We start from the raw sequence: 13,564 nt of genomic DNA, 5'->3' as shown, positions 1-13,564 counted from the left end.
TTAACCCACAGTGCCAGGCTGGGGACTGAACCCAAAACACCACGGAGACAAGCTGGATCATTAACCCACTGTGCCACAGCGGGAACTCCTACCATGGTCATTTTTAAGCCTCTAGGATTTGGAGGTGGTAGTTACTGTGGCGGAGCTCAGCACAGCGCTGATTACTCATTGATCCTGAGCCATTGGTGCTTCTGTCTCCTGCTGAGCATCTCTGGCCTCAGTCCCCAAACCTGCCTTCTGCCTGGAAGCGCTGGCTCCATGCTCAGATTTGAAAAGCAGCAAGCGAAGAACGGAGCGTGTTTGGGAAGATATCTGGGGAGATATACTCCTGCTTCACCCTGCTCTGGGATGGATGAAATCTACACCCAGCCCTGGAAGGCCCCAGACAGCCTCTGCCCTTCAAGCTCCTCTCCCATAGTCAGCGATGGGCTCTCATGACTTTATTCCCCGGGATTAAAGCAGGAATGACTGGGCGGGCAGGAGGGCCGGACCCCCACATCCTGGGGGCACTGCAGGCTGACTATGACCTTGCAGGCCTGGATCTGCACGTCCTCCTCAGGGTGGATGACCAGGGCGAGCAGCCGGTCTGCCAGTCGCGAATCATCCCCAAAGAGAGCTTCATGCAGAGACTGCTGGTTGTAATGCCACTTCACGGCGCGGTAGTGGGGTGAACTCCGGCCCTCACTCAGCCGCTCTGCAAACACCAACACCTCGAACAGAAGACTCCCAGGCTGGGTGGACTGGAACAGGTTCAGGAAGTTGGAGTGCACCTGTGACGGGGATGAAGAGAGGATGGGAACGAAACCCAAGGCAAGTCCTAAAGTTAGTCTTCCACCTTCCTATTGCCTCAGCTCGCCAACACGCCTAAGTTCCAGATTGAACCATACAGGGATTTTTTTTTTCTTCTCATTTTCCTTTCATTATCATTCTCTAACATCACTTCATTGTGGTCCTAAACCCTGAGCGATAGATCATAATATTGACGCGGGAAATTGGTTGAGACAAACTTTACAGTTGAGCCTGTGGTGAACTTTTAGATTCTGTGTCCTTGAGCGGAATGTGCATTTACTGGTTGTAGTGTGTTCTGGCTACGTCTAATGGCTCAAGTTTGTGTGATTCGAAGCAAGTATAACCTTAGGAGTTTTAGGTGTTTATCTATTAGTTGCTGAAAGAATAGTTAAACTCTCCCAGATCTTCCACCATGGTGATAGATGTGTCCACTTTTCCTTATAATTATTCAGCTATGAAAAAGAAGGAAATCCTGCCAATTACGACAATAGGGGTGGACCCTGAGGACATTACGCTAAGTGAGATAAACCAGACCAAGACAAATAGTGCGTCATTATCACTTATATGTGGTACTTCAAAAAAAAGTCAAACTCTTAGAGTAGAAAAGCAGTTGTCAGGGGCTGGGGAGGGGGGGTCAGGGATATAGGGGGAGGTTAGGAAAAGGGGACATACTTTACCCTAAAAGATGAATGAGGTCTGAGGATCTAACGAAAAGCATGGTGACTATAGTTGATAGCACTGATTATATAATTGAAATTTGCTAACAGAGCAGAACTTAGCTGTTCTCACCAAAGATAAATAAACATACAAGGTGATGTGTGTGTTAATGAACCAGTGATGGGAATCCTTTCACAGTGTTTACCAGCTCACCACGACGTACGTTTTAAACACCCTACAGATTCATCTATCAATTATACCTCAATAAAACTGAAAAAAAGAGACACGACTTCCCTGTCATTCTATCGAGTTTTGCCGTATATATTTTGAGATTATGTTATTATGTTCCTATAAGTTTAGGGTTGCTTTAGCCTTCCAAACTATTAATTTTTACACAGTGACCCTGTCTATTCCTAATAATTGTTTTGATTATAAATAATTTTTCTCTAACACTAAAATGCCTACATTAAGTTCTGTTTTGTCACCCGTGCTTCTGACTCTGAGTTCAAAAAGCCCCTCGAAGGAGAATCTGATTCTGTTGGGAGGACAGAAGAGGCCATAGTTCGCAGTGTATCTAGTGCAGAGGCAGAAAGAGGAACAAAATAATCTTGTCAGGGCTGTTTGCTAAGTTTGTCTGAAGAATCCATGATGCTTCCTTTCCTGACATCTGAGCTAGCATCCGACTGCCTGTCTTCAGTTCCTTTCTCACCTGGCAGTTGAGAATATCATAGAGAAGGTCATTCTTCTGTGCCAGGTTGCTCAGCAATCGTACGGCTTGCACCTGAATAAAGGAAAGAGTCGAGCATGAGAAGGCAGGTGAGTCTGGGCCTGAGCGGGCAAGACACAAGTCTCAGCTCCTCTCTCCGCTGCTGTGCCAGGGCTGGTCAGGAGGACAGGGCCTGGGTCCTGTCCTCAGGCACCTGTGCCAGGATATAGTCCGACTGCAGGATCTCCATCAAGGCGGGCATCACACGTCGCAGCTGTGGATGCACGAAGTCAGGCAGTGGGAGGTTGTTGAGGAGTCTGAGGCCGGAGATGTGCAGCTCCGAGTCCCAGATGGTGGAGATCAGTTCCAGCACCTTGATGGAGTGTTCCTAGGGAGGGAGAGGGGGTTTCTACTTTTGCATGGCAATCCTCCACATTATCCCAGGAGTTCCCATTGTGGCGCAGTGGTTAACACATCCGACTAGGAACCATGAGGTTGCGAGTTCGATCCCTGGCCTCGCTCAGTGGGTTAAGGATCTGGCGTTGCTGTAGCATGGCTACAGCTCCGATTAGACCCCTAGACTGGGAACCTCCATGTGCCATTGGAGCGGTCCAAGAAATGGAAAAAAAAATTTAAATAAATAAAAATAAAAAGGAAACTGCTAAGCTATTTTCCAGAGTGGCCACTGTGCCATTTTACATTCCTGCCAGCAACATACGACATCCAGTTTCTCTACATCTTCACCAGCATTTGGTATTGTCACTAATTTTAAGTCGTCTAATAGGTGTATAGTAATAGCTCAATGTGGTCTTAAATTTGCATATCTGTAAGTGGCTAGTGACGTTAAACATGTTTTCATGGGCTTATTTGTAGTTTGTATATTTGCAGGTCTTGGACTCATTTCCTAATTTTTTTTAACTTTTCAGTTTTGAGATCTTTTTAGATAATCTAGAGCAGTCCTTTGTCAGATATGTGGTTTGCAACTATTTTCTTCCAAACTGCAGCTTGTCTTTTTATCCTCTTAAAAGGGTCTTTCACAAAGCAAATATTTAAAATTTTTGATGAAGTCTAATTTATCAATTTTTTTCTTCTGTAGATTGTGCTTTTGGTGTCCTTTCTATGACCTTTCTTTTTTTTTTTCCGGCCAAGCCCACGGCATGTGGAAGTTCCCAGGCCAGGGAGTGAATCTGAACCACTGCAGTGACAACACCAGTGAGCCACCAGGGAACTTCCTTGATGAACTCTTTATCAGGCCCTAGGTCCCAGAGATTTCCTCCTTTGAAACTGCAACTCTACCCCCTGTGCCAGCCTTATTTACACGCTTTGTTTTTCTCCATAGCACTCACCACGTGAAACACACTGTACATTTCACTCATGTGTATTGCCTGCCTCGCCCTGATAGAAAATAAGTCTCACTGGAAAAGGGATCTTTCCCATTCTGTTCACTGCTCTATCTCCAGTGCTGAACACAAACTGTTCAAGATCCATTTGTTGAATAAAGGGACCTTGGCTTCTGAGATGCGAGACGTGTGGGCCTTATTGCCAGAGGCAGGTACCTTTACAAACTGTACCTTTGTGAGCCATGTATGAAGGAAACAAGAATCCTGGAGTGGGGGGCAGGGCATTCCCCTCAGTCCCCTGCTTCTCCCTGCCCCCACCCCTCGCTGTCTCCTGAGACAGGTAGGAGTCAGCAAATCTGGGGTGAGGTCTCAGGCAGAGAGAACAGCAGGTACAAGAGCCGGAGAGGGCAAGACCATGAAACATGGAGTGGAAATGGCTGGGGTTGGGGCAAGGAAGTGGAGCTGATCCTGCGATTTCTTTTTTGGCCATGGTGTGCACGCGGGGCTTGAGGTGGGATCCCAGTTCCCAGACCAGGGGTTGAACTCAGGCCACGGCTGTGAAAGCACCAAGTCCTAACCACGAGACCACCAGGGATCTCCATGATCATGCACTCTCTGATGAGAGTCCTGACGAAGACCTAGCAGGGGACTGATGGGATCCGATCCCTCTCAAGAGGGTGGTCTGACTCAGGGAGAGGGCGAGCTCCATTTTGGACATGCTGAGTTAGAGGGCCATCTAGGTGCAGCAGCTGGCCAAAGGTCTGGATGTCAAGGGAGCCCCCAGGCTACGGATAGAGACACAGGAGAGCACATCTAGGTGGAAGCTGAGGCCAGGGAGTGGCTGCTTTCATCCAGAGCGAAGAAAATGGGGTCTGGTCCTCATGACACAGACCCTGGGGAAAGGGAACAGTGGTGCCCAGGGCACCTGCAACAGCATCTTTGGTGGGGGTGGGCGGTGGGCTTGTGAAAAACACAGCCTCCCTGTTGAACTGGACTCTCTGGGTGTAATGCTTTTATTTATTTATCTATTATTATTATTATTATTTGCTTTTTAGGGCTGCACCCACAGCATATGGAGGTTCCCAGGCTAGGGGTCTAATCAGAGCTACAACTGCTGGCCTACATACACCACAGCCACAGCAACACCAGATCCAAATGGCACCTGCGACCTACACCCCGGGCTCATGGCAACACCGGATCCTTAACCCAATGAGCAAGGCCAGGGATTGAACCTGCAACCTCATGTTTCCTAGTTGGATTTGTTTCTGCCGCACCACATCGGGAACTCCTTAATGCCTTTATTTTTAATCAGCTTTCCAGGCAATTCTGATCTGCTTGAGAATCACAGCCTGAGAGCAACTGACAGAGCTGAGGGCTGAAGTAGAGGCAGCTGGCAAGTGGAGATCTAGACACTTTTTTCCCCAAACAAGGGTTTATTTTTCTTTTTCTTTTTTTTTTTTTTTGTCTTTTTGCTATTTCTTGGGCCGCTCCCGCGGCATATGGAGGTTCCCAGGCTAGGGGTCGAATCGGAGCTGTAGCCACCCGCCTACGCCAGAGCCACAGCAACGCGGGATCCGAGCCGCGTCTGCAACCTACACCACAGCTCAGGGCAACGCCGGATCGTTAACCCACTGAGCAAGGGCAGGGACCAAACCCGCAACCTCATGGTTCCTAGTCAGATTCGTTAACCACTGTGCCACGATGGAACTCCCCCTGCTTGTTTGTTTTTAATGGCTGCGCCTGAGGCATATGGAAGTTCCTGGGCTAGGGGTGGAATTGGCCTACTCCACAGCTACAGGAACTCGGGATCTGAGCCACATGATGCTGGATCCTTAACCCAATGGGCGAGGCCAGGGACTGAACCTGCATTCTCATGGACACTATGTTGGGATCTTAACCTGCTGAGCCACAGTGTGAACTCGCGGTGCCAAAAATTTAAAGTGTGAAAATACCAATACCAAGTGTTGGGGAGGAAACGATACTCCAGAAACACTCATGCAGGATGGATGGAGGGCGTAAACTGATACAGCCCTTCTTGAAAAGGTGGGTATGCCTTTCACCCAGCCATTCCCCTCCATACCCTAGAGAAAGCCCCTCGTGTCCATAAGAGACATGTGTATAAGAATGTTCACGGCATAGTGTGGAAACAACTAAATGCCTACCCATGGGCAATTGGATAGATACAACGGCAGGGTATTCATGAACTAGAATAGCATGCGGAGGTGGAAAAGAAGGAAACAACAGTCCATAGCAATAAGGATGAATGTTTCAATGTTGGAGGGAAAACGCAAACCATAGAATATAAACCTCTTACTTTCAGAACCATAAAGCCTAAACCTTCCAACTGTATTTTACCTATCCGTTTATTTTTTTTCAGCTGTACCCGTGGCATGCAAAAATTCCCAGACCAGGGACCCAGCCGACACCACAGCAGTAACCAGAACCACAGCAGTGATATCAGATCCTTAATCCCCTGAGCCACCAGGGAACTCCAAGCCCCTTTCCATTACCCCTGAGTTTAAGCTAAAGAGGCAACTCTAGACCAACCCCCTGGATTCCTTCTGCATGAGGCCAGAAAGACCAGGCTGTGCTTAGAGGGTCGGAACTTTCAGCAGCACACCTGACCTCTGGGGAGAAGGGAGGGGCCAGAGATTGAGTTCAATCACCAATGGCCAGTGATTAATCAATTATGCCTACTTAAGGAAACTTCCATAAATACCCCTACATGACAGGGTTTGGAGAACACACTGAAGTGCCAGGAAGGTGGTGGGTCTGGAGAAGGCAGGGAGGCTGTTGGTCTATACTTTGCCCTATGCATCTCTTCCATTTGGCTTCTCCTCAGCCTTCTCTCTCGTGGTAACTGGTAAGTGTGAGTAAGGTTTTCTCCTGAGTCCTCTGCCTTGTCCTAGTGAATTATCAAGCCTTGTCCTTGCAGGGAGGAGGCCCACGAACCTCCAAATTTACGGTTGGTCATTCAGAAGTCCTAGGACTTGCAAGTGGCATCTGCAGTGGGAGACAGCCTTCTGGGACTGAGCCCCAACCTGTGGGATCTGTACTAGCTCCAAGTAGACAGCGTCATGATTGAACTGAATTATAGGCCATCCAACTGCTGTCAAGAGTGTTGGCTGGGGTCAGAAGGAACCCCAGGGCTTTCTGCTGTTTGGGGGCTCAGAGATAGCTGCTGGTGACTAGTTCAGCTTCACCCTGAGATTCAAAGTCTTTGATGACCCTGGGATCACCATTTTCCCACGTATTTCCAAGGAAAAACACAGGTATGGGTTGTAAACTCAGACCCAAACCAACTTCAGGAACATGCCCATTCACTCACTGCCCACGAAAGGACCCGTGGATGATGGGCATCCCATGGGCTCTGCCCACCACTGATCACTGGGCTCACCTGGATTTTGAGCCTGAATTTTCTGATGCCAGAGAAAGCTTTAAGCGTGTTCAGAGCTTGGATTTTGACACTGTTGTCCTTGTCATCCAGCATGGAGCCCACCAATGCAATGTCCTCATTAGTACAGGCTGAGGCCTAGCGTGTGCCAGGAGAGAGGGGAGAGGCAGGAGAAGCGGGTGTCCTGGTCCCGTGCCCTCCCCCCACCCATGTCACCAAGACCCCTCAACACAACCCCTCCCACCATCAACCAGAGAGACAGGTGCCAGGACCCAGTCTGGCTAGTCAAGGGGACAGGGGGACACCCGGGGCCAGGCCAGCTCAGAGAAACCTCCTGCTTCCTCTCCCTCACCTCGGACTCCAGCAAGTACACACAGCGCGTGATACTGTGCAGGATCATGCTCTTGGCGTACTCATCCTGTTTGCACTCCAAAGAGGTGAGGAGCCTCCGGAGCTCACCTGAGTCCCGCCCGTGCCGCTCTCGCTCGATTGCCAGGCCTAGACAGCCACCGGAGCCCAGTTCAGGCTGTGGACTCAGAACTGATGAAAGAATGGGGTTGGGAAGCAGGGGAGAGGGCCCCGGGGAACAAGGCAGCCTTGCCTTTTCTGAAGAGAAGCCTTCTTGCCCAAGGCAGGACCACTGCATACAGTTGAACAGGGTGTGTACTGCACAAGGGCACCACATCTAAGGCTGTACTGTTCATATCGTAAACAAAAAAAATTTGTTTACTAGAACAACTTTCTGGCATATGGCAATAATATGTCATGGTCATGGTCACCCATATATGGCAGTGTTACTCTAGCAGATGGCAATAAAAAGTCTTACAGAAGGAATTCATTTCTTTCTTTTTTTTTTTTGTCTTTTTGCCATTTCTTGGGCCGCTCCCACGGCATATGAAGGTTCCCAGGCTAGGGGTCGAATTGGAGCCATAGCTGCCAGCCTACACCAGAGCCACAGCCACGCAGGATCCGCGCCGCGTCTGCAACCTACACCACAGCTCAAGGCAACACCAGATCCTTAGCCCACTGAGCAAGGCCACAGATTGAACCCACAACCACACGGTTCCCAGTCAGATTCGTTAACCACTGAGCCACGATGGGAATTCCAGAAGGGATTCATTTCTCTACTTTGCCCCAAGTTGTCATATGGGCTAGTGGAAGTGCTGGGCATGTAGGTCCCTCAATTTTCCTGTGTGAAGAGACACAGGTGCTAAGTTTCCATGCAGTAGCATCCTGGGTTCTAGGGGGAATGTAGAATTTAGAAACCTGCCAGGGAGTTCCTGCTGTGGCACAATGGGATGGGTGGCATCTTGGAAGTACTGGGACAAAGGTTCGATCCCCAGCCTGGCACAGTGCTATAGCTGTAGCTTAGGTCAGAGGCTGTGGCTTGGATCTGATCACTGACCTGGGAACTCCATATGCCCCAGGGCAGCCAAAAAAGAAAAATCTGCCAGATGACTCGCTTGAGTGCCATCCTCTATCCAGGGCCCTGAGCCAGCATCCCTAGGGTGGGTCTGGGGAAGATGGAGAAGGGAAAGAGGAGAGAGAGGGACTTGGAGGAGCCACCTTTGGGCCCTCCTACACCGGAGGCTTGGGGAGTAGGTACCCCCTGAGCAGAGCCCTCTCCCCAGGGTGGGGACACTTACGGGCTATGCAGATAGGCGAGGCACTGCAGAGGGGTGGTTTACACCTCATGCCGGCCCGGATGGCCTTGTAGAGCAGGTAGATGGCCCCGGCGCCCGTGGCCAGGCTCACTACACCTTTGCGGATGTCCATTTGCCTCAGGCGCTGGAGGATACTCATGCCCGGCGGGAGCGGGCCCGAGGCACCTGGCAAAGACCTTCCAGAACCGGAACTCTAGTGGGGCCAAGAACCAAGGGGTACCAGAATCAGAACCTGGGCAACAAAGGAAACTGGGGAGATGGTGGGATGGAGGGAGGTGGCCGGAAAACAGGGCAGCCAGGGAGCTTTGGAGGCTGTAGAAAACAAAGCTCAAGACTCCAGGGGAATAAAAGGTCTGGGGGGAGGGGAGCCAGGTTGGTGGGGCCCCTGGGCAGCTCCAGAGGCCGCCTTTCCTCCATTAGATGGCAGCAGAGGCCCGATTTCTGGGTTTGGGCCTCTGGAAGTTGTTGGGGGGGGGCGGTGTGCCCACTGGCAGCCCTCTTCCCTGGCCCCTTCCTTTGATCTCTTCATCACAGACCCACTTCTGGCCCTTGGGGTATTTCTGCAGGGAGGGTCCCCCTTCCAATGGAGGATGAAAAGGATGCGAGTGCCTTCAAAGTTTTGCAGTCTTGAGATAAATCCGTCCTCTTCCAGCACCTGCCTGCTCCCCTCTAGTGACCATCTACCTGTTGACCAAACGCTCTTCAGGGCAGTTGCCTTTGCATCTGCAACATTCAGCACAGAGTCCCGCACTTAGCAGATGCTCAAGTTATGACGTCTGTCATTCTTTGAGGACTTGAGGATAGAATGTCAGAGAATGTGGATACAGGGGCTCGGGACCCATTTAACCGTGAGACACTGGAAGAGGAGGGGACTGTCCTTGCCTGGGTCTCAGTTTCTGCATTTGTAACCTGAGGGGATTCAGATTTAGCTTTCTAAAACTCCAGGATTAAAATCGGGGTAGATCTGGAGTTCCTGTTGTGGTACAACGGGATTGGTGGTGTCTTGGGAGTGCTGGGATGCAGGTTCGATCACTGGCCTAGCACGGTGGGTTAAGGATCTGGCGTTGCCACAGTTGTGGCTTAGGTCATGACTGCGGCTTGGATCTGATCCCTGGCCTGGGAACTCCCTATATCGTGGGGTGGCCTAAAAAGAAAACAAAATTGGGGTAATCAGTGCCATTAAACCATGAGGTCAAGATCTGGGATTACCATCCCCACCCCACCCCAACAACATACACACGGGGGGGTTGAGGTTTGAAAACGCTACTTCCCTGGAGGATAAGAATGAAACTTCGGAGGACTCAGTCTTCCCCACTAGGATGGAGGAGATGAGACCAGACCCTTCTTGCCTCTTCCCCCAACTGCCTCCCATGTCCCCACACCCTCTGGCTTCACCTTCTGGTACAGAACAGAGAGAAGCCAGGCCAGGCTCAGGCACAGAGCCAGCAGTGAGTGTGGCTGCACCAGAATAGCGCTTCACCTGCCTCGCTTTGAGCTCCTGCTGGAAGGCTCTGGGCCCCGGGCTACTTGGGCTTGAAGGGAGTGGGGCAATAGGGAGCAGTATTCGCAAGGATGCTGCAGCCAGCCAGGTCTGGCCACTCAGAGCCTTAGTCCATCTCACCCCAGGCTGCAGGTAACACTCCCAGGGGGCCTTTCACTTTCCTCTCTTCTATCCTCAGCACCCCCTCAAGGGTCATTCCTAGCACTCTACCCAGCCCCAAGGTGGATTACGCTCAGGCCATTCAAGATGGCTGCTCTCTTGCTCTTTGTACATGCCCTGACCGACCAGTCCTTGTTTCACCTGCACCCTATTCACATGAATGTGTTTGCCTCCTGCCCCAGCTAGTGATTAATCTAATCCCTAGGCCAGGAGTTCCCTTGTGGTGCATCAGGTTAAGGACCCAGTAGTTACGACAGTGGCTCATCGGGTCACTACTGTGGTTCAGGTTCAATTCCTGGTCGGGGAACTTCCACATGCTGCAGGGACAGCTCCCCCGCCTCCCCAAAAAAATCCCTAGGCCAGAATGGCTCTACCTGCAAGTTTATTAAAGGCAAACACCTGCCCTCGTGATGGCTGTTAATCTGAGGGGCTGTGAGGGACATGCCTCAGCTGCTGGTTTCCATGGTAACTGATGAGCCAACCTGATGTCAGTTGCCCCTGTAAATGGTGGCCTCCTTACCACGGCCTGCCTGCCTGCCATAAATGGTGGGGTGTTGCTCCAGGGCCTTTTGCTTAAGTTCCCCTGTCCCATAAACCATGACATCTCTGTTGCTGTCTCCAGACTCTTCCGTCTCAAGGCTGGGCAACCGCAAGGCTATTAGGAGTGCTGAGTGCAGCCCAACAATTGGCAAGCCAGCCAGGAGACCAAAGAAACTCCAGAGGTCAGAAAGTAAGGATGGGGAACAGAAGGTTGCAGGGTTGACCCTGAGGTGGCCGCCCACTAGCATGTGGGCCCTGTGACAGCTGACTACCATGAGAGATGTCTTTCTCTTCCATTACACTGATTCTCTTCCACTCTTATCCTCAGAGTCTCCTTCCAGTTTATAAGTAGCAGCCCTAGGAGTTCCTGTCGTGGCTCAGTGGTTAAAGAACCCGACTAAGCATCCATGAGGACTCAGGTTTGATCCCTGGCCTTGATCAGTGGGTTAAGGATCCAGCATTGCTGTGGGCTGTGGCATAGGCCAGTGGCTACAGCTCTGATTGGACCCCTAGCCTGAGAACCTCCATATGCTGTGGGTGCGGCCCTAAAACGCAAAAAACTAAAAAATAAAAAAATAAAAGTAGCAGCCCTATTCTTGTGGCTCATCTAACTGCACAAGGATGGCCCGTGAATACAGACAAAACACAAGGACCTAGATTATCTACAAAAGACAAGCACACCCCTAACTTCTCACCCCAAACAAGTATAGACACAGGTTTTAGGGGATATTAATGCAAGTACAGGTTTGCCAACTGGATGTGGCCAGTTAACTGGAAGGGTTTGAATGGGGCCTAGGGCAACAACAAAATAAGAGCAATGCTGGGCTTCCGGTCCCAGCTATGGAAGGGGGCAGGGCAACGATATATAGCGTGATGAACAACAGCTATATGCAGTCCAAAATGTGTTACAATAGACGGAAGATATTACTACCCAAGTCACCTAACAATGCAACAAGGAAAAAAAAAAAAAAAAAACCCACTATTTGAGGCCTAGAACAGCAGTGTGTGACATAAAGGAATCCACTTGACCAGCCATGAAGTTCAAGAATGGGCCGATAAAAATGACACACACACTGGCATTTCCACCCGCCTTATGACCCCACTGCTGCTGGGATAATGGAAAGAATGAATGGGCTACTTAACAACTGAGATGGAAAACTGCTCTCTCAACATGTCGACTAGTGGCAAACTCAAGCCCTACGAACTATAACAACATCCCAGGAGCAACTGTCCCAGTGCCTAGGCCATGTTAACCCAGAGGCAATTAGTCAACACAATCCAAGATCAACTGTTACCACCGAAGGACCACTGCCAACTATTATAGATCAGGACAACAGTCTTCTTTTTTTCAGGGCCACACCCACAGCATATGCAAGTTCCCAGGCTAGGGGTTGAATCGGAGCCGCAGCTGCCAGCCTACGCCACAGCCACAACAACACAGGATCTGAGCTGCGTCTGTGACCTACACCACAGCTCACGGCAACGCCGGATCCTTAACCCACTGAGCAAGGCCAGGGATCAAACCCGCAACCTCATGGTTCCTCATCGGATTCGTTTCTGCTGTGCCACGGCAGGAACTCCCAGGACAATAACTCCTGCCCTCACCACAGGATTTACGCCTAGGGGAACACATTATAAAACAGCCTTGGGACTGGCAGGTAAGTCCCAGGTGGTTCAAGGAACAGGATTGGAAAGGGATTTACAGATTTCACCTGTTTTATACCTGCCTCACCTGAGGACTACTAAAGTAATTAACCCAGCTCCCAACTGAAGAAAGGCACCATTACATTAACCCTGTGTCTGTTGTGCCACCATGAATGTCTCTGTTGCCGTCCCTGGGCTCTTTCTTCCATCTCAAGGTTGGGCAATTAAAAGGCTTACAGGCCACGGACTCCCTGCAGCGAAGGATGCCAGAAGCCCCCAGAGGCCTCCCCACTGCCCCACGATCACCTATCCAACTCTAGGAACTTCAGGTAGGAGATGGCTGCCTGATGGGACTATTTTAGATTCTGAGGCCACCCCGGTAGATCTAAGGATGGGTCCTTCAACCCAAAGTTCCTGTCCTTCTCTAAGTCTGGCCTCACCAGACTGTGGAGTTGATCCTGCAACCCTCCCACTCTAAGCAAATGCAGTATTTACTGATCTTTAAAGATCTCCCAAGGAGAGTTATTTCCTGGCTCTAACCTGACTCCCTCCTGCTACACCTAAGCCCATTTCTTTTGGTTCTGCCCTCAAATGATTCCGAAGGATCAGAAGCAGAGGAATCGCCAGTATGACATTTTTGCTAGTCCACAGCACGAGAAAAAAAAAAAAAAAAAAGAAGACTGTGTATTTGTTGGGGGGAAAATCAATGACTGTCCTTGCTTGGGATTAACGGCTTCTGATTCAGATGATGTCTGTTTTATTTTGAGGAGAATTAGCATGTGCTTGCTTTTGTGAAATGATGGTGGTAATAAATGATAATGGACATTCTTAGGGAGCCATAAATTAAGGCTGCAACTCTTTGTAAGAACTTGGGTGTTTGTTTTTGTTTTGTCAAATCCAAACCTTCGAAATATTGGCTAGAGAGAAGTCTGAGATTCCATATACATACAGTGAACCCCAAGTTTTTACCTGTCCTCCCCAAGACAAAAGGACACAGGCTGCCCTACACACACCTCTCTGCCACGTGTACCAGGTTTCTAGTTTTTAGGCTGATGTTCCTATCATGTTAGGTGAAGGTTTATTTAGTGAATGAGAGTGTGGGTTCAACCCAGACTGCCAGGGTTCAAAACCAGCTCAGCCACTGACTTACCTCTGTGCCTCATTTTCCCT

The 13,564-nt window shown here is 50.0% G+C and overlaps 1 protein-coding gene across 1 annotated transcript; it reads right to left on the bottom strand.

Moving 5' to 3' along the window:
* Positions 1–425: 425 nt before the first annotated feature.
* Positions 426–11,227, bottom strand: ARMC12 (armadillo repeat containing 12). The gene is given in 7 exon segments (XM_047794423.1): positions 426–770; positions 2,156–2,227; positions 2,367–2,540; positions 6,890–7,024; positions 7,239–7,384; positions 8,453–8,500; positions 8,503–11,227. Coding segments are annotated over 7 exon segments (1,092 nt in total). The 5' UTR covers positions 8,690–11,227; the 3' UTR covers positions 426–440.
* Between the last annotated feature and the right edge of the window lie 2,337 nt (positions 11,228–13,564).

This window comes from Phacochoerus africanus, chromosome 9, assembly GCF_016906955.1.
Source record: "Phacochoerus africanus isolate WHEZ1 chromosome 9, ROS_Pafr_v1, whole genome shotgun sequence".
Lineage (NCBI taxonomy): Eukaryota > Metazoa > Chordata > Mammalia > Artiodactyla > Suidae > Phacochoerus > Phacochoerus africanus.
Note: the sequence above shows the minus strand (reverse complement) of the source record. Positions and strands in the feature narration are given on the sequence as shown.